A 22,110-nucleotide genomic window follows, 5' to 3' on the forward strand; every position below is an offset into this window, starting at 1 on the left:
ACTCTTACTGCACGTTTTTGTGCCCGCAAAACTTTAGCTTGGCTTGATGAATTACCCCAAAAAATAATCCCATATGACATTATGGAATGAAAGTAAGCATAGTATGCCAGCTTTTTCATTTTTATATCCCCTATGTCTCACAAAATTCGCATTGCAAACAGAGATTTGTTAAGACGCTTCAGCAGTTCTGTGCTGTGCTCCTCCCAGTTGAATTTATTATCAAGCTGTAATCCCAAGAATTTAACGCTGTCCACTTCTTCTATCTTCTTGTCATCATATGTTAGACATATACTCATGGGACACCCCTTACAAGTTCTGAACTACATGTAGTGTGTTTTTTCAAAGTTTAGAGACAAAGAATTGGCTAGGAACCAGTGATTAATGTCCACAAATATTTTATTAGCTGATCTTTATAAGACTACGCTTGATTTGCTATTTATTGCAATGTTTGTATCATCGGCAAACAAAACGAACTTGGCATCTGGTAATGTTACTGATGAAAGGTCATTGATATACACAAGAAAAAGTAAGGGCCCCAAAATGGAACCTCGTGGGACCCCACATGTAATTAGTTCCCAGTTGGATGATGCCTGCTAGCTTGATACATGTCTCTTTCCTAATAACACCCTTTGTTTCCTGCCAGATATATAAGATTTGAACCATTTTGCAGCATTTCCTATTACACTATAATACTCTAATTTACTTAAAAGGATATTGCGATTTACACAGTCAAATGCCTTTGACAGATCACAAAATATACCAGTTGCCTGCAATTTTTTGTCTAATGAATTAAGCACATTTTCACTGTAAGTGTAGATAGCCTTCTCAATATCAGAACCTTTTAGAAATCCAAACTGTGACTTTGACAGTATGTTATTTGAGATAAGATGGTTATAAAGCTGACTGTACATTACTTTTTCGAAAATTTTTGAGAATGCTGGCAACAGTCAAATTGGACGGAAATTTGATGCTATTTCTTTATCTCCCTTCTTAAACAGTGGCTTAACTTCAGCATATTTCAGCCATTCAGGATATATTCCACTGATAAATGACTGGTCACACAGATAGCTTAATACGTTACTTAGCTCAGAATCACATTCTTTAATTAACTTAACAACCAATGAAATTCAGTTTAAGAGAAGCCTAAAGGATTTATTGGTGGCCAACTCCTTCTACTCCATTGATGAATTTCTCAGTAAAACCAACTGATGTGTGTGTAGGGAAACATTCCACGTGGGAAAAATATATCTAAAAACAAAGAAGATGTGACTTACCAAACGAAAGCGCTGGCAGGTTGATAGACACACAAACATACACACAAAATTCTAGCTTTCGTAACCAACGGCTGCTTCATCAGGAAAGAGGGAAGGAGAGGGAAAGACGAAAGGATGTGGGTTTTAAGGGAGAGGGTAAGGAGTCATTCCAATCCTGGGAACGGAAAGACTTACTTTAGGGGTAAAAAAGGACAGGTATACACTCGCATACACACACATATCCATCTGCACATACTAGATGTTTTTGATTTTAAAGGTTTTATGATGGACATTATTTCTGTTGGGGTAGTGAGGGTCAAATTCATATTATGGAAGTTGCTTGAAATTTCTGGTCTGAGGTATTCCATAGCAGCATCTACCGAACCTGACAACCCCATCTTTTCGGTAACAGTTATAAAATGTCTATTAAAAAGTTCTGCAACACTATACACATCTGTCACCAATATATCATTTACTCTTAATGCTATTTGTTCCTCTTCATGTCTGGTTCTACCGGTCTCCTCCTTCACTATATCCCATATTGTCTTTATTTTGCTATCTGATATGACTATCTTTTCCTTGTAATATATTTGCTTTGACATCCGTATTGCAGTCTTTAATATTTTGCAGTATTTCTTGTAATGTGCTATAGCATCAACATCGGAACTGTTTCGGATTGACAGATACAGTTTTCTTTTTGTTTTACAAGACTCCTCGAGTAATCCATGGCTTTTTTGTAGACTTTGCTCTAACCTTGGTAAGTTTTGGGGGAAAACAGTGTTCGAATAAGGTAAGCACTTTATTAGCAAAAGTGTTATATTTTTCATTCATGCCATGAGCACTGTAAACATCAGTCCAGTGAATGTCTCTGAGGAGTGTCTTAAAATAGTCAATTTTTGGCTTATTGATTACCCTCTTGAGCTCAGATTTAACATTGTGCCTGCCAGTTCTAAAATAGGAAACCTCCAGCTGTAATTAAAGTTAAGAACAAATTTTTGATATTCTTAGAAATATTAGAGAGAAAATATTATGATGACAGGTATATTTTCGTTGTGTAGAGCTACCCGTACCTAATAAATATTCAAACACGCACTGAGAATGTACTTGAACGGTTTATTACTTAGTATTACAGAAAAAGCAGCACAGTAGCTATATGTAACTTGTAAACAACAAAACAGTAGCCAAGGAACAGAATAAACATAAAAACAAAAGTTATAACTCCAGTAAGTAGTAAACAACATTATTCAGTGCTCCAAGCAGCGGATTCAAACTTGGTGGTTTACGCCATACATTTGTTGCCGTGCAGTCACTGAATTCACGACACAACTGTATCTACAAATGGCACGAACAGAACTAACATATGCAGACACAGCAGTTGATGTGAGTAGCGGTCGCTACAGGAGCCCCCTTGATGAAAGCGGAGCATGGTGCGTCTTCTCTGAACCTGGCCGGGAAGTGGACATGTCGTCCGGAGCGGGTGGTGTGTGTAGGTTCTCCATCAACCAGTTGTGGTGGCAGTGCTGAAAGTCGAGGTGTTGCATCTGTCAAGCGTTGAGCTCTTGACCGTAAGGTGAGTGATGCCTCCTTGAAAATGTAAGTCGGCTTCACTCTGCTAAGAGACACAGTGGCCTGTTTGCCATTTACTATGATGACCATTGTGTGTGTATCTCTGCACAGGACACTATGAGGTCCAGTAAACGTGGCTGCAGGGGTGGCTTGACGCAGTCTGTATGTAACATAACATGCGAACAGCTTTTGAGGTTGTTATGCACAAAAGTTGTTGGACAATCATGCCTGGAGGACTTTGTGGGTTTGATTTGGCTTACATGTTCCTGTAACTTGTGAAGGAACTCTGATTGGTCGTCCATTTCTGACAGTAGGCTTGTGTCGACAAACTCCCCTGGTAGGTACAGAGTCTCGCCATAAACCAATTCAGCTGCCAAGGACCCTATGTCTGGTTTGTATGTGGTTCGTGAACCCAGCAGGACTATGGGTAGTGCAGATGTCCAAGATGTCCCATGGCATATTAGCGCAGCTTTCAGTGTTCAATGCCAACGTTCAAGCATGCCACTGCTGGCCAGATGATAACTGGTCACTTTGTGATGGACATAGCCACAGAACTTTGCCAACTGTGTGAACAAATCTGACTCGAACTGTCAGCCTCTGTCGGTGGTGATATGGAGTGGACAGCTGAATCTCGCCAGCCAGGTTAATGTGAAAGTTTGGCTAATGTTTCCACGGAGATGTTGTCCGTAGGTACTGCTTCAGGCCATCACATATATCTGTAAATCATTGAGAATATGTACCGCTGGCCATCCGATGGCGGAAATAGTTCTACCACATCAAGATGAACATGGGCGATGTGAGAAGTATCCGGGAACTCTCCTAATGGGGGATGAATGTGGTGAGTGATTTTGCAAATTTGGCTACGCTGACAATTTCTCGTCCATTCGCAGCAGTCTCTTTCTATCCTTGGCCACATGAATCTTTGAGACACTAGCTTGAATGTTTACCAGGCTCCTGGGTGGCAAAGATTATGTAAGGACTCAAACACTGGCCTGCAAAATGCAACGGGAACAAAAGGGTGTGATCTGCCATGTGACACTTCAAGTACAATTTCATGTTCACGCCAGGAATGTCGACTTGCTGTAACTTGAGTGCTGCAGTGTTGTCATGCAATATGGTGTGTAGCTCGGAATCTTCTTGTTGCACCCTGGAAAGCGCCATCATGTCCACAGGCTGTGAGACACTGGCAACTCTGGAGAGGCAGTCTGCAACCACATTAGTGATGATATATATGGCGGATATGGCGGATGTCCATACTAAACTGGCTAATAAATTCCAATTGGCTGTACTACCATGGAGAGCAAGTGTTGCTGTTTTTCTTGAAGGCATAAGTTTAAGGCTTGTGGTTGGTGTATACCACAAACTCTCGTGCCTCAAACTGTGGTCGAAAGTACTTGATTGCTCGATATATGGCTAAAAGTTCCCGATCATATGTGCTCCATCTTTGTTGTGCAGGTGACAGCTTGTGCGAGAAATAAGCCAGCGGCTGCCAGGCATCATCCACCCATTGTTCGAGTTCTGCACCAATGGCTAACTGACTGGCATCCACCACTAATGCCAGTAGAGCTTGGAGCTTGGGGTGTGCCAGCAGTGCTGCTTGTGCTAGGCTCTTTTTGCTTACTTCAAAAGCCACATTCATCTCCTTGGTCCACTGCACAGGAGAACTGCTCTTAACCTTGGAACCAACCAGTGCTGCGTTCAACGGCGCCTGTTGTTCGGCAGTGTGTGGTAAATGACGGTGGTGAAAATTGAGCATACCTAAGTATCTACGTAGCTCTTTTATTGTAGATGGCTTGGGAAATTGCAATATGGCTTCAATGTTCTCAGTGAGTGATAGTAAGACTGATGAAGATCTTCAATGACCCAGGAAATCGACTTGATGTTGGCCAAACACACATTTAGCTGTATTTAACACCATGCTGTACTTCTCAAAATGCTCAGAAACTTCTCTCAGGTGCTGGCGATGTTGCTCCTTGGACAATGAATACAGTAACACATCGTCCAGATAGGCAAAACAAAAGTTCAACCCACGCAAGATAGAATCGATGAACCTCTGCCAGGTTTGAGCAGCATTACGCAAGCCGAAAGTCAAACTTTCATACAACCCAAATGGCGTAATAATAGCGGTCTTTAGAATGTCCTCTGTTGCCACAGGAATCTGGGTATATGCTTTTGTGCAGTCTATAACACTGAATACAGTGGATCCATGCAGTGCGTGGATATAGTTTTTTAGTAGTGGCACTGGGTAGCGATCAGTCACGGTCCATGAGTTGATCACTCTGTAATTGCCACTGGGGCGCCAGGCTCCTCCCTTTTTGGGTACTAAATGCAGTGCAGATGACCATGGACTACTTGAGGGTCAGATGATACCTTCTCGTAACATTGTGTCAAATTCTGTTTTAGCAATGGCAAGGCGTTCTGGAGCTAATCGTCTCAGCCGGCAAGACACAGGCGGCCCATCTGTAGTTTTTATGTGGTGGACCATATCATGCAAAACTTGCTGTGGTGTGCTTGGAGGCCTCCTGAAGGACAGGAACTCATGCAGCAGCGAGCAATACTCCTCGTCTGCAACCTGTATAACCTTGATGTTGTTTGTTCTGGCATCACAATGGCACCCAGTGGTTGTAAGTCTGGTAACATTGTCTATTAGGCAGGAATTCGCTACATCCGGCAGGAGCTGATAGTGAGCTAATAAATCGGCACTAATTATTGCTTCGGCCACGCCTGCTAAAGTAAAGTCCCATGTGAATTGACGGCGGAGCCCCAAATTCAATTCTTCACACCGCGTGCCATATGTCGCAATTGCTGAATTATTTGCGCCAGACAAGCTAAATGCAGTGGGTGGCCTGCAACAGTGCAGTGACGCTCTTAGCAGGATACTAAGATCGGACCCTGTGTCTATTAAATACTTCCGGCCTGATACCCTGTCAGTAATGAATAGGGGCCGGGATGTAGTTGAGCAGTCGGTGGTGTCTGCGTCCGACCGCCAGTTGCATATGGGTAGGCACAGGGGCTAGTGCATGTTTTAGCCTGCTCACCAAATCATCTGTGGTACCAACAAGTGGTCAGACCAGCATCTGATACAGACTGAGTCTAGGAACAGCTCCTAGATCATTTGTGGCTACGTCCTCTGTAGCGACTAGGACATCCTTGTGACAACAGTGTGCCAATCTGTGGGCTCAGTGCATCAACTTTGGTGGACCAAGCATTGTAATCTGCTTGTGAAACAGGAAGGGCCACGGAAGCGACACTACCGGACATTGTCACAGCACTAACATGTTCGTCCAGAGCGACGGCATCTTGGATGTGGTTGGCCAGTTCCGTACTGGTTGGCCAGTTCCGTAACAGTGTACAGGGATGTGTCTGTCGCCTTTACCTGCGGCATAGCTCCATAGCGTATGCAGAAGATTGTCAGGCACTATTCCTAAGTCCACCTTGCTGTGGAGGTGACACAGGTACTGAGACGGTTTTCTGTCGCCTATATCTTCCTGAGTCAGCACTTATCTGATACTGTCTTACTGCGATGCTGAAACTCTACGAATAAGCTCAGTCTTTAATCTTTCTTATGCATTCTCAGTCGGTAGTGCTGTGATTATATCTTGAACTTTGGAAGCATAGGGTTGCTCGAGCTGACTCACTATTAATGCAAACTCAGTTGCATCTGCTGTAATTCCGGCATAGCAAAAGCTGTCCTCAACCTGAGTGTGTAACAGTCTTTTAATTGTGCCTGTTTACCATTCAAAATGTCACCTTTACGGTGAGTAGCAATCTATCCTTTTCATAATGCAGTATTGTTGATGTTCCAACCTGGAATTCCATTGTTACATACTATAGAGATCTACATCATATGAGAATTTCATAATTTTTATATGGTTTTTGTAGTAGTTGTAGACTGTTAACCTCATACTTGTTATGACTTAAATAATGATAAAATTAGAAAAAAAGCATTCTTTCCTTATGCTTACACATAGCAAATAATCTGAAATATGAAACTTTGAAGAGATCCATTGCTGAATGAAATACTTTGGTAATCAATGAAAAATATGTATTTCAATGAATTCAGTAATTTTCAAGTTATGGCATGATAAGTTTCCAAGACATGAAACATTACATCAGTTTCATAAAATTTAACATGACTCCAGTTCTAACTGAAATTAAGAACATATTTTCTATGTGTTTAATGACACTGTTGAGATATGTACTGCATGTGTATTTACATATTTTAATGTGATTTTTGTGGGAGAAACAGACTTTAAAGTGATTCTTTTTATGTTATGGAAAGTGGAGCACTGTGATAGCTTCCCGTAAGCAAGGCTAGTCACAAGAATTTTGCAACTTCTGACAATGCACGTAAGATATCAACTAATTTAAATAAAAGGTAATCATCACTATTAACTACACAACTACGCAAATTTGCAGCAGCAATCTTGTTTCTTTTGTCAGACATCATAAATGATATTTTCTGGCAAATCAAATCATCACATCTACAGTAAACTGATTTTCCACAGTCACTGACTTGCATATTTTAATTCATCTGCTTTCATTGACCAATTCCTCCTACTATCATATCCAATAGAAATTGCACACTATTCTGAGTGGTAATAGACAACAAAGCATTTGGAAGAAATTTGGACTGTTAACTCCTATGTTTTTGTTTTCTTGATTCTTGGATGGAATATGTGTCATAGAATACTTTTTACTGTAGCTGTGCAACAAATGACTGCATAGGAGTGCATGCTGCTCTGGAGACATCCATTATATCAAAACACTCAGCCGCACTGCTCTTATTACAGATATCATAACATTTCACCATACAATCCTAACCCACAAACAACAGAATGAGCGCTGAAGCCTACCAGTTCCAAACTCAATATCAAAACTATCCTCCTCAGTTTCCCCAAAACATATTCAATCATTGTAGGACTCCTTCTCTTTAAGCACTACCTCCCAACACTTCCTGAACCGTATCTTCAGACATTGTTCTGCCTTATTCTTGTATTAATGGTGATCTGCAATGCAAATAATTGTAAAGCCTCCAGACCTTCAGAAGATCTGATAGCTGTCACTATAGAACTTTTTACCTCTCCTGATTTGCACAACCTTGCCCTTTACCTACTAACTGAAATGCACAAAGATAATAATCCTGGCTGTTCAGATGTGGTAGCATTCAAAGTTTCAAACCAAATGGTTCTCAACTTTGGATGACCAGCTCAAGCAACCTATCACCTAGTACCTCTCATTCTACACAAGAATAACAACCACTTGCAGGAGCATCTCACATCCATTTCCTCTTTCTTGCTGCAACATCCCTTGTCACCATTAATATCTTTCTGCATCAACGTAGCACATACAAATAGAATCTCTGTCTTAAACACTACCTCTCCCAGTGCCCAACCGAGAGTCTCCCAAACACATTGCTCAACATGCTAACCAATTACATCTCGATCAATGAATTCTTCACCATTGGGGCGAGACATAAAAACAAATCGAGGAGGTGGTTGAGGAAAGTACAAGACTCTCAATATATGTTATCTTTTTCAAAGATTACACAGAGGAATCACACCTTAACTCCAAATACTCTATTGTGCCCCTAGCATAATAAAAAATTCACTAATGCTATCTTAGAGTTCTGGACCCACCAGCAAAGAAGAACTTCTTCACTTCATTCAACAGTACAACTCCTTCTCCTATCCAAAATTTACTTGATTCTTTTCCAAATGTGAAATGATTTCCAAACACAACTCACGATCCACTCTGCCAGTATCTATCATTATAACTTCACAGAAGTTTTCCTGTATTCCTCACAGGACTAAGACATCTCAAAGAAAGGATAATTTGGAGAAGAACCTGTCCACAACAGATAAAGGTCCTAGGTTCTATCCTCTTTTGGCACACAGTTTTAATCTGCCAGTAAGTTTTGAATCTGTGCACACTCTGGTGCAAAGTGAAAATACATTCTACAGACAATCCCCTAGGCCATAGTTAAGCTATTTCTTCACAATATCCTCTTCCAGGAGTGCTAGTTCTTCAAAATATGTAGAAGAAGTTCTGTGAAGACTGGAAGGTAGGAGAAAGGTACTGGAGCTTTGAGGGCAGGTCATGAGTAGTGTTTGAATAGCTAAGGTAGCAAACTATTTACCTGCAAAAGGCAAAGGTCCCAGGTCTGAGACCCAGTCCACCACACAGTTGTAATCTGCTAGAAGTTTCACTGTATGAACATATTTAAAACAAACTGAAAATGAATGGATTTAGACGATGTTTGTAAATAAAACATCTGACAATAATGTGGAGCTGCAATTTGCAGCCTGTCATGCTTTGTTGACACAATTTCAAAATGCCAAGTCTTGCTCAAGAGTGTTATGTTCTGGTTAATGTGTGATATATTGCAGTTCACATTGGGAAAATGTGGTTTCATGCTATAAGAAAAAATCTCATTATGCACAAGAGTTGAAAAGTATGTCTCCTCACGTTAAAATATGGACTAGGATGTCATCACACTACCTATAACAGATCATATTTTTTTAATGGGAACAGGAACTGAAAATATTATTTGGCAATGTTTTGTGAATTCATTAACGCACACTTTCAGGGCCACTGAATAGGTTGTGGTTCAGCAACACCTCCAGCTTCATTGAAACATCCAAGTTGTAGAGGACATGGAGATACATGGATCTCTTTGTAAGATGTGATAGTGCACATATTGGTCCTTGTGAATACATCATTTTTTATGTAAATCCTTTACTTTATAATTTACAGTACATTGTTTTGATCTAGGGATACAGGAACTTCTTGGACAAACTGTATGTACTAGGTAAAAACAATGCAGTTTACCTAAATAGGTTATATTAAATTTTAGACATCGAAGATGGAGACTTTCCAAAATGATTTTGAGATTACATCAGTAAATGACCTTATACACAAGAATGGAGGGTTTTGCTTAAATCCTGCATTGAATAATGCTTTCTCCCTTATATTAAAAAAAAAAAAAAAAAAAAAAAAAAAAAAAAAAAAAAAAAAAAAAAAAAAAAAAAAAAGGGACCAAGGTGGCACTTCTTGTTCACCCACTGTTAGGTGGCACTTCTTGTTCACCCACTGTTATTTAATGTTTCACTGTTGATAAGTCTAACACTGGTTATCTTTGGTTTGTGGTGGCGCTTGTTTACAGTGTGTATTATCTCCCTACATATGCTGTCTTTTGTTCCCTGGTTGATGTAGCCCTGCTCACTGATGGTTTAAGTTGCCATACATAATAATGTCCCATTTCCTTTGCACTTTGAAAATGATGGCATTTCACTTGTCAAAATATTGACAGTAGTTAGGAACATTGTCCAACTGCATTCCCATAACTGCAGTTGCTGAGTCATCAGTGGAAAGACTTGTATCACACTATCCCAGTACCCCTCCTATCCTCATGTATCCTTCTCCACACCCTCTTAATTTTCATCTGCCCAAGCAACTGATATCGATAATCAACAGTCACTCTCATCATGGCCACAAGTGTGTACTTTACTTTTGGGTATCTGTGTGTGTGTGTGTGTGTGTGTGTGTGTGTGTGTGTGTACATCTACTAGAAGAAGAGCAAGAGCTCAAAACTTACTATAAATAGTTTTCTGTTGTGTGTTTCTATGCACCACACATCAGTCAGTTACAGGGGAGTGGTTGCCTCTCCTTTATTTTACATATTATTCCATACAGGAATTTCCATTGGTGATATAACTGTATTTGTAATACACTTACATTTTGGTGTATAGCTTGATGTATTTAGAATCAATTTGCAACTTATGCAAGTACTAACATTATTTACTACAATTACTAAAACACACAATAAACCTTACTTTTTGCCATGAATATCTCAACCTAAAATGTTCATGTTGATTTATAGAGTAACTTCCATTTACATTAATTACTCTTGCGAGAGACTGTAGACCCTCTCTTTTTAATTTCTTATTTTCATAAGCTGATATTTTCTACTTCTCAAATGTATGAAGGATATAGTACAAAATGTAAAATAATAAAACTGACAACCTTTAGCGAGTCCATTGGCCGAAGGTCATGCGACCTCTTGCGCTGCTGCTGCTGCTGCTGTTGCTGTTGCTGACTATTTTGCTCATCAACAGCTTGTTCCGTATGTTCCACTAACTGCCTTACTGCTTTCTTAAGGCTATTTGCCCTTGACATTAATGCCTCTTTTTGGGCAAACTGCAACTACAACATAAGAAAGTAACAAATATTAGCATATATCACTTTTCTTTTCCTACTGAGTAATCTGTGAACAGTAACACACATATTGAAAATTTCCACTCAGATTTACAGCCTGTATTAGTTTCTTTAAACCGTTGTTAAGAGGGTATCAACTTGTTACCCAGCCAAATAGCATTTAACACATTTTTTTCATTTCATTGCTTTTCTTAATTTAATGTTCATTTGTCAATACAATCATTAGAGACAGTTCAAAGGCACAGGAACCAGTAAGGAAAGAGTCAACTGTCTTACCTAAGGAATCATTTCAAAAGTAATTTGAGGAAACCAATTAGGAACCTAATGAGAATATATTCTAGGACTGTATTCATGCATTTATTTACTGTAATATTTAGTATAACTTCTCTTCCTGTTTATATTATTCATCCATTCACAGTCAAACACAATTTTGTATGAATTCAGTAATCTCCTGTAATCAATATTTTATTTACATTATATTGTTGTTATGTAAATTATATTTGAACTTTGATCAATTTGACAGGCTCCATATCCTTATGATTCACTTGGTACCTGGATCCATGGAACATGAAATAAATAAAATTAAAAAAAAAATACATTATCTTCTCAAAGTATCTCTTCCTGGATTTCAAGTAATAACAGGCAGAGGTATAATTGGAGATGTGAAAATATCAGACACAATCAGGGGAGGGGGGGGGGGGGGAGAAGAGAGTCACATGTCATAGGCAAGAATAGGAATCCAAATTACGATATAACATTTTAACTTTGAGAAGATCATTAGAGACTGAGCCTGAGTTCAGTTGGACAAATCTGAGACAGAAAATCAGGCATATTTTTGTTGAAGGAAACCTGAAATGATTTATGAAACTGATAAAAAAGGTGTAATCAGTATAGTCAGGTGATGATTTGAATCCTGCTGCTGTTGAATAGGAGCTCTACAGTTTAACAATTTTGCTACCTTGCTTACTTTAAGAAGCAGGAAAAAAGTGAGTTTGTAAGCAAGATGCAAGCAAAGTGTACTAAATGATATCCTGGCTGCAAGATGGTGAAGACAAAACCATAACTTTACTATCATTGGAAATATATGACTTTCATAAATAATAATACTTATGATAGGTGCAATAATAGGGAAAAGCTATAATGTATGGACACCCAAATAGTGATGAATATAGGCAAGGCAGAAATATTGGCTGTTCTAATAATAAAGATATTATGATAAGGTCAATCATGAAGATGTACAGTAATAAGAGAAGACAGAATGGCTCTAGGCCACAAGAGCACAAGCGTGGCAAGAAGAAAACGTTATGAGAGAATGAAATGTGACATAGGACAGGAGGATACTACAACAGTTAAGACAGAGGAAAGGAAATCTAATTCACAAAAATGAATTGATAGAGAGGTAATGTAAATGTGACAATAAGCAAGTTTGGTACATGCCTGATGTAAGAAAAGCATTCAAGGAGTGAGAAGGAACAAAATGAACAAATGATGGACTTAAAAAGAAATTATGGACAGAAAAATAAATAAATTTATAAGTACAATGATCAATACAGTACCGAATAATGAGCTTGTGAATGCTGTGCCTCAGACTACTACGGACAGTCAAGGCTGGCATTTTGCTTATGTTAATCCAAACACGTATGGTAAACATATCAACAAAAAATAATCAATGTTTGAAAATATAATATGAACAGATATAAAATCTTCTCACCAAGTAGTGGTAGGAGAAAACATGAAAAGATCTGAAAATGCGTGATCTTCTGGCAGAAGGGTTGGGAGAAAAGGTAGAAGGATGAAAGGAAAGGCCTGGTAAGATTTAGAAAAAGGGGAAGAGTTACAGAAAAGTCACTTAGAACCCCAGGTCAGGCAAGACTTGCTTTACACTATGAAAAGGAAAGGCTGATTGTTGATACCTGCACTGGATAAGATTTGAAAACCTGAGAACTTAAAAGATGAAAGAATTAATAATAAGCAAGACAGAGATTACTGATGTCTCAGGTTTTCAAATCTTATCCAGTGCAGGTACAAACAATGTCTTTTCCTTCTCATACTTTAGTAAGTCTCCCATAACTTGGAGTTCTGGGTTGTTTGCATAAATCTTCACATTTTCTAAACCTCACCAGTCATTTTTATGGGCTTCCAGCCAGTTCCACCTTCATTATAGGAGTCATTTTAAAGCTGCACTATGACATGGGCAAGGATGTCAGAAAATCTATAGCACAGGTGAGGCACCTGGGATAGGCTGTGGTTGGCCTGATTACGCCTCAAAAAGTGCATTCTCCGAGACAAATTAACTAAGGCCTCCACTGACACAACAGAAAGTAGCAAGGTCAGTGAGCCATGCTATGAAATTTGTGGATATCACATAGCTGGAAGTGAAGAGGAGAAATTGTGAGAGAAGGCAGAACAGCTCCAGCAGATTAAAGTAGAAGCATACAAAGAAGAGAATATAATCTGAACAGCAATACAGGGTAAGAGGTGACTTAAGTGGTTACAGGAATTTTGGAAATTATGGAAAAGACAGTACACAAGAGGAAATTGCTTATTCACATTCTAACTCATTCAAATAGCAGTTCAATATACACTATACTGTGATTAAAATTGCTTGATAGTTGACACTCCATGTGTTGGACATGTCTTCTTCCAATCAGACCACTCAGTTTTGTACCTGAACTGTTCACCAATCCCCAACTGTCACAACAAATGGTCAAATAACTTCCAATGCCTTGTCTAGCTTTTTTTTCTTCTTGTGTTTGGATCTCGAATCCTGAGTTGAACCCTTTTATTTTGCATTTCATGACACATCAGAAACACGCATGCATGCTCACACAAGCGCGCACACACACATGCACACACAAAATATGATAACAAAATATGAATATTTCGTATACACCACTAGCGGACAGCTACTGGATGAAGGCAGAAAATGATTGTTGCAACTGGTTACAAAAATAAAACAATTTAATCGCAAAGAAGTACTCTGTAGCGCAGTGGTGACATCACAGACTGTGATGGAGAAGGAGGTGGGTTCAAATATGAAAATATTTCTTTTTCTTTTTTAAATATTTACCAAAATTACCATTATTGTTTCAATTAATTGGTTTCAAACAATTTTTTTTTTATTTTGAATCTTTTGCTGCATCATTTTCATCATCATACTTTTTTATTTGCTCATATTTTTCTTCCTATGATTCTGCTTTCTTTTGGGATCTGCCTATGTTGCCCATAACCTGTAAATGAGTTCCAAAGGTGAGAAGTTACAGTTCACTTTTAGTGCTGAACTGAATTTTTTTCTGTCTTGAGCTTGCTCATACAGTTCAGCTTTAATCACTGTGAGCAAAGCAAGCACGATGATTAGTTCTGCTGCAGGTTGCTGACCACTCTTTTCTCAGAGAGACTGCACATGAAGATGTTGTGGTTCGGTTAGGACATGAATGCAAATTCAGGGCTGCAAAATGTGCTGTCTGCCACAGTTCAGTCATTGGCCATTTAAAATCAGCTGTGGACTGAGTATCTTGTGTTCCCATCATACCTAATGGCAGCAGCTTCCAACATTGTTCTGATTTACATTAACAGCATTTCAGCACTCATGAAGCAACTAGCCACGCTTGCGTGTCATCTTTAACCAAGTGGTAGCCAATGTGGCAACACTGTAGCACAAAGTGATGGATGTCAACTATCAAGTAATTTTAAATGGAGTATAGTAATGAAAATCATAGCAAGTTAGATATATAAAAAGGGAAATTCACATGAGAAAGCATAAAATTATGAGACAGAATGGCTGGCCAGTAACCTTTCCTCCCCAGGGTATGAACAAATAGCTTCAAAAGCTAGGATAATTTCTTGTACTTTTCTTTCTTTCACCAGTACTAAGAATTTCACCTCCAGAAGGAAAGAACTGGCCAGCCATTCTGTCTCTTCATTTTGTCAGACTAGTTTGTGAGACAATGTCAGACTTATAGGAATACATGTGATTTCCCTTGGTTTGTTTATTTTCTTCACTACTTAATGAGCAAGTGAGCAGAGACCTCCAATTGTGTTTCTGCAATTCTACTACTAAGAGAAAAAGAATTTGTCCTTTGATGTTTCATACTAAACACTCATGGAACTGTTTTCTAACTTCTCATAAAACAAAACAGTTCAGCGAAAGGTTAGCAGTGTTATGGCCTCTAGTATCAAATTTTAATATTTTATGCTTTTAGCATTATTGCTTTTGGCGTTTTCATATGTAATTAGGTGTGTCCACTTAATATTGCCCTGCAAACTGGCAGAAAACTGCATTCTGCAAACATATTCCCTCACCCTCAATCACAGCATAATTACTGTTTACTTTACCTAAAGAAGAGGTCTCGCAAATAAAATAATACTGCTCACGTATCACATTAAGAATTAATTCTTATTATATGAGCATTAAATTTCATGGTCTTAGAGGGAGTTACACAACTTGTAGGATATTTACTGATTTAATTTTATGAAGGCTTTTTTCAAGTTATAATATATCAGTTGCAACAGGTAATCTTTCCACTTTCCTCTGGATATAATTTCTTCCTTTTGTGTAAAAAGAGGCACATTTCAGGCTCATTTTTAAAGAGCACAATAGTTTATTTGGCTATACTTTTTGGCATACTGGCAGTGTATTCTAGGATACACAGTAAAGCTTCAATGTTCAGAGTTACTGCAAATCAATATTTGAAATACAATGTTTACCCTTTTTGGCTGAGGAGTTTCTTTCTCAGGTTGTTCCACAATACCCTTTTCTTCTCCTTCAGGCAATATTCCAGTCACAGTTGGCTGAAAAGTAGTAAGCAAAATCAGTGAAATAATGTACTAATTCAATTCAAAACCTAATTATATCTTGTGTTATGTAACTAAAATTGAAATGCAAAACTGAAACATGACTATTAATAGATTCAGAACAGTAGAAGGAGAAGGTCTCCTTACTGACTTCAGACATAGCAACCAGAAAAAAGTGCACACACACGCTAAACACAGGAAAAACACATTGAACCTCTTTCATTTAGTGTTTTTCAAGATCTCAGAATTTTATGCTCACATATTTTTACAATGCTGGACAATAAATTCCTCTATAAAGGTCAACATGGTTTCCATAAACATTGACCCTATGAAATACGGCTCACTCTGTTTGTCAAAGAGATCCAGAGCACCATACACAGCAGCACCAGGTTGATGTTATGTTCATCAACTTCAGGAAGGTGTCATTTAATGAATAAAATATGATATTACCAAGGATTAAACCAGGTCCGTGTCTGGAATCAGGACTCCCTCATAGAAAAAGCTCAACATATACCCTTGGCAGAACAAAACTGACAGATTTAAAAGTAATTTCACGAACACCACAAGTGTGATAAAAGCATATATATAAATGATCTAGCAGATAACGCTGGATGCTTCATGAGGCTGATGTTGTAGTTGTCTATATGCCAGAAGATTGTAGCAAACTACTAGAAAATTAACAAAGGATTGACGATTGGTGCAGAGGACTGGCAGTTGACCCCAAACTTACATAAATGCTACATATTATGCATAAATAGGTGAAGAAATCCGCTACAGTTTCATTACAAAATTGACAAAAATTCACTGGAAGCAGTAGTTACCATACAATACCTAGAAAGTAACTGTATGGAACAACCTAAAGAGGAATGAACACACAAAACAATTTCTAGGAAAGCTGATACCAGAGTGAGATTCACAGAAAAGATATTAAAGAAATGTACTTCAAACCATGAAAAAAGCAGCTTAGAAAATAATTTTTTGTCAGTTCTTGAGTACTGTTCATCAGTTTGAGATCCTTACCAGCTGGGTTAATAGGGGAGATAGAAAAGAATAACATGTTTCATCCCAGGATTGTTTCATTGGCATGAGAGCATAACGCTCTTGACAGGCTCTAGTATCAGATGCTACAAGAGACACATAAGCATGACAGAGAAATTTACTATTGACATTCAAAGAGAGTAAGTTCTGGGAAGAGTCAGACAACACATTACCTCCTTCCATGTACATCTTGTGAAATCACAATAATGAAAAAAATATCAGAGAAATTGGATCTAATATGGTTTATCAACAATCATTCTTATAGCACACCATTCGCAAATAGACGGGGAATGATGGAAAAAGAAATTGGCACCATAAGTACCCTCGACCAAACACCACATGGTGGCTTGCAGACTATACATGTAGAACAAAGAGCAATAAAGAAAGCAGCAAGCGGAGTAAGTGCAGATTTCTAAAGGAAAGAAATCTATTAATTAAAAGGAAAGTAAAGTGCAAAAGTGGAATCCAAAAAAAGCTTCTTGTTAAACATCACATCCTTACATGTTTGCTATTGCATATTTTCTTTTCTGCCTCTCTCTTTTGATAAAGATATCATCAGAAAGTTGTGAAAACTAAAGATTCAACTGCTGTTATTCTTTTGTGTGTGTTAAACTTACTCCAGTAGTTGCTGTTTCAGTAACTGGTAAATTAATGTTTCTTTTCCATCCTTCCCACAAACCATATACACTCCACACAATATTATACACTCCTGACCAAATGAATTGCAAATAACTATTGTGTTGGAGGGAGATGGAATGCCTTGCAGTAATGACAGTGATGCCACATCAAATAGATTTCTTGGCATGCCTCTTGATCCAAAACCAATGTGGGGAAATCACAAAAACTACATATCTATTAAATTAGTCTGAGGCATCTATTTGCTAACTGAACTTGGGACTTCTGTAAGTGCCAAGTTATTACTTAACTCTTATTGTGCTCTTTTTCACAGACGTTTAACCTATAAAATATTGTTATAGGGCAATTCTTCAGGCACAAAAAGTATTATTTGGCAAAAATGGTGGTCAGGTGCATTTCTTGAGTGAGAAATCATGTATCCTGCAGATCATATTTAAAAAAAAAACTAAAATTGTTGACAGTTATATCCCTTCATATATGATGAATGAAAACATCGCTGACATCAGGTAAAACTCAGCTTTCATTGACCACACTACCAGTTTCACAGCTTACAGACACATCTTCAGGTCCAATCTACATATTTAAGAACTGAAACATAATTATAAACTTTTTTGTGCTATTATAGATGTTTATTTGAAGACTAGTACTTACAAAAAAGCAATTATATACTGAACAATATTAGGAAAAGGATACATTGCAACTCACTGTAAAGACGAACCACTGAGTTGCAGACAGGCACAACAAAAAGACTGTTACATGTTATAGCACTCAGCCATAGTCTTCTTCAGGAAAGAAACATACACACATTCACACAAGCAAGCACTCATCATAAACACATGACTGTTACCACCAGCACCTCCGTCTGGAATCTGGTCGGAGTTCCCTGTGGTAGCGGTCATGCGTGTATGAGGTGAGCTTGCTTGTGTGAATGTGTGTGTGTTTCCTCTGCTGAAGAAGGTTTTGGCCAAAAGCTATAATGCGTAACACTATTTTGTTGTGTCTGTCTGCAATTCGAAGAGTCATTGTTACGATGAGTAGCAATGTATTCATTTCCTAATATTGCTTGTATTCCAAACTAGAGTTTCCACTATTCAATCAAACACTTAGTTGTTTGTTGCTACCAAGGAAAACCTACAGAATCACAAACAGGAACAGTCTATATACAACCACAACACATATCTCAGGTAAATGATTAACAATGCATCACTGAATGTCTTTGGGAACACTACACAAAGATGGCTCAACCAAAAGGCATTATAGAATATAAAAAAATTTAAAACATTTAGCGAAAGTGATCTTTCTATTAAATATGGTATGCCTCCAATTATTAATGTTTCCTTTGTGGTGGTTTTCTAGTAGTTTACTGCACCATTTTATCCTTATTGTGTGTATTGTCCAGCTGTAGCATTACTTATGTTGCATACAGCTCATTTACATTAACACATTACTAACACAGATGCCTTATAATACAGATATGCACTGTACATATGTGTATGTATCACAATGACACTCCTTATTTTGTACAAACAATGATAAAATCAACAGTATTTACAATGCTTGATGATGGGTAAATAAATGAATAAATAAAAAACAACATTTGAAAGACAGAAGCCACTGTCAATTATCATAGATTGTAGCAACAGATAGAAGTTCCACAGTGGAGCAAATCTCTCGCCATTTCAATGCTGGACAACATCAACCAGTGACACAGCGTACTATTGTGAACCAACTCGTCCCTATAGGGCACAGAAACCCTATCTCAAAGGGCATTCAAATTAATGTGGCCAAAGGAACAACATGGCCACCAGATGCTCAAAATGTGGACAAAAGGTTACCTTGACTGGTTATTCATGGTATATGTTGGTACAAACTAATGGCAGAATACTGAGTACAAAAAATCACATGAGATGATGTAGTTCTTTTTTCAGCAGGGCACCATTCAAGCAAGTTCTGGAGGTATTCTCATGTGGGGCATATGTAAATGGGATGAAATGGTGGTGCCAATAAGCCTACCATTATCTGTCACCAGCTAATGATAGGCTACATAAGCCCACAGTTTGATAATGTGAATCTGTTTTATTGCCTTCAGTATACCACAGGTTACCTGCACCTTCAGCAGGACAAAGCACCAACCTATTTCTTGTAAACTGTGACATAATGATCTGAGGAAGGCTCCACAGTGACATGAGTGTGCTTGTGTCTAATGGAATCGAAGCCATAACATGTTGTCACCATCATCAAATCAGACAGAGTTGTTAACATGCTACTATGTAGATGCCCCTAATTCAGCTGCTCATTGGTTTACAACTGTGAAATCAGTAATTGTAACATGTTTTTATATCTGCAGCTCATGATCAAACAATACACCAAAATAGTATTAATAAACTAGCTTATTATTCCAGTGTGTCTCTAGCACATAAGATTCTCTTACATACTGAAGAAAATTACCATTAAAAGAAAGCATCTGAACTGAACATTCCCAGCTATAAAACACAATAAAAATTAAACCTATTACAAATTAATTCAATATTTTAACATTACTTTCAAACTTTTACATAAAGAGAACTATAAAAAGTTTCATAGAACTGACAAATATAGAAATAAAAAATTCACAGCAGAGGTAAATGGGTCCTATGCTCACAGTATTTGAAAGCAATACTTAATTCTGACACATGGGCACACAAACACACTTTTTTAACAAAACTATCTCAGACTTTAAACTGTTAGAGCTGATTCTCAAAAGGTGGCAGAATAGAGAATTAAGGCTCTTTGATTTGCTCAACAACACGCATTGCCTATGTAAAAAGATCAAATATTACTATGGTTAAAATTCTACATTCAACTGTACATTCTCATATAACAGGCTAAATGAACCAGTAGGAGGTTACAAGATGGCAAAGAGCAAACCATTCCCAACTATACAAAGGCTACTAGAGCATTATGGTGTTCAGACCAACATTCAAGTATATGACTGCATTATTTTACTTTGATAATTATTGGCTGAAGAGGTTCTTCACTGATAAATTGTATTGGTTCTTGGTTCTGAGTTAATCTGTTCTTTTCATTGTCACAAGAAATCAGAAACATCCACTTCCATTTCTTCAACATATTATGCTCATTTCAAACTCTCACTTAATCACTGCATTCCTGTGTTTGTTTGTGTGCTCATGATAATAAATATTCATTATGCACTATACCTCAGGCTTTGCAATCTTCTCTTCATCATGTAGTGTAGCCAATAGCAAATCAAGCTTCTCATTAAGAACTTTGCATTTTCCACCAAACTGATCATCACCTTGACCTAAACTGATTTCAGCTGCTCGCATTGTAAAATCCTTCACAGTCTCACACAAGATCCTGAAAATAAAATAACCTAGGTTAAGGATAAGATCTTGAATTTTTAAAATCACTAAAAAAGAATACTATTATTTATTTCTTTTTAAAATTCAGCTGCAATCACAGGCAAAGAAAACTTGGATTTTTAAAATCACTAAAGAAGAACACTATTATTTATTTCATTTTAAAATTCAGCTGCTATCACAGGCAAAGAAAACTGAAAATGGAACCATTCAAATGTAGATGGAGTGGCAAAAAGTTTGGGTGCTAACATGAAGAAATTTATGAGAATATTAGCTTCCCTTGCAAATTTCACTGGTGAAACCATTTTTGGTTATCAGTCAAGTAACAGTATGTCAAAACAATGTTTTGACAAGTTCCACAGTAGCCAGTTATAGGTACAGTGCCAGTTCCCACAAAAAATGACCTTTTATAGAGTTTGGGCTCTGCAACACCTATGCCCCAGGAATATCAGGCAGAGCAATTTTGAACCTCTGGAATGGCATGTTCCAGGCAATGATGGAGGCTGTAGTTAGTGGATGAAACTGTGTGCCTGAAATCAAAATCCTTCTACAGGTATATAGGCATACCTATGTGTATATATGGTTTGAAAATTTTACCACTAGATGGCACGGTAAGCGGCAGAATATACAAAATACACAGCTGTTCCTCAGTTTGCAATTGACCTGCTCAGCATGACTATTGCAATCCAGGAATACAGGTTCTTTTGAAGTGCAGTGTGGAAGACGGAGGAAGATAATTGACCCAAAGTCAGTACACGGTGTGACTACATCATTGCAGGAAAAGTCGAGTGGTGGTATGGTAACATGCAGGACATGGGGAATTGCCTGATCTTTGGACATGCCTGTCAGCATGGTGTATAAAATTCTACAAAACATCCTGCTTTACTATCCACATTAAATTATCATGTTCATGAGTTGCTTTATGGTGATCTGCCAGTAAGACAAACGTTTGTTCTTGAATTTCTGCAAAGGTAACTGTATGGTACGGTTCGACGGCGTCATTTATTGTATGGCCTTTTTTATATATATATATATATATTTTTAAAGTGAGTCCTATGGGTTCTGTTACCTGTACCATCACTGGTAAATACCAATGTCATTCCAGCCCTTCAACAGTGTTAATGTACGGGTAGGATCATTTTTATGCAAGATGGCACTCCTCCACACATTTCACAGCCAGTGAAGCAGCTGCTGCAGATGCATTTTGGAAATGCTAGAATTATAGGCAGTCATTTACCTACAGCCTG

At 38.0% G+C, this 22,110-nt stretch overlaps 1 protein-coding gene across 1 annotated transcript in view; it reads right to left on the reverse strand.

Moving 5' to 3' along the window:
* The window catches only part of LOC124594870 (diacylglycerol kinase eta), a 563,158-nt gene that overhangs the window by 196,614 nt on the left and 344,434 nt on the right, over window positions 1-22,110 (reverse strand). The window contains exons 11-13 of the mRNA XM_047133339.1: window positions 20,702-20,861; window positions 15,744-15,827; window positions 10,845-11,024 (exon numbers count right to left, since the gene is read on the reverse strand). Of these exons, the coding sequence (XP_046989295.1) occupies window positions 10,845-11,024; window positions 15,744-15,827; window positions 20,702-20,861 (424 nt within the window). The remainder of the gene's footprint in view (window positions 1-10,844; window positions 11,025-15,743; window positions 15,828-20,701; window positions 20,862-22,110) is intronic.

The sequence above is a fragment of the Schistocerca americana genome, chromosome 2 (assembly GCF_021461395.2).
Source record: "Schistocerca americana isolate TAMUIC-IGC-003095 chromosome 2, iqSchAmer2.1, whole genome shotgun sequence".
Taxonomy (NCBI): Eukaryota; Metazoa; Arthropoda; class Insecta; order Orthoptera; family Acrididae; genus Schistocerca; species Schistocerca americana.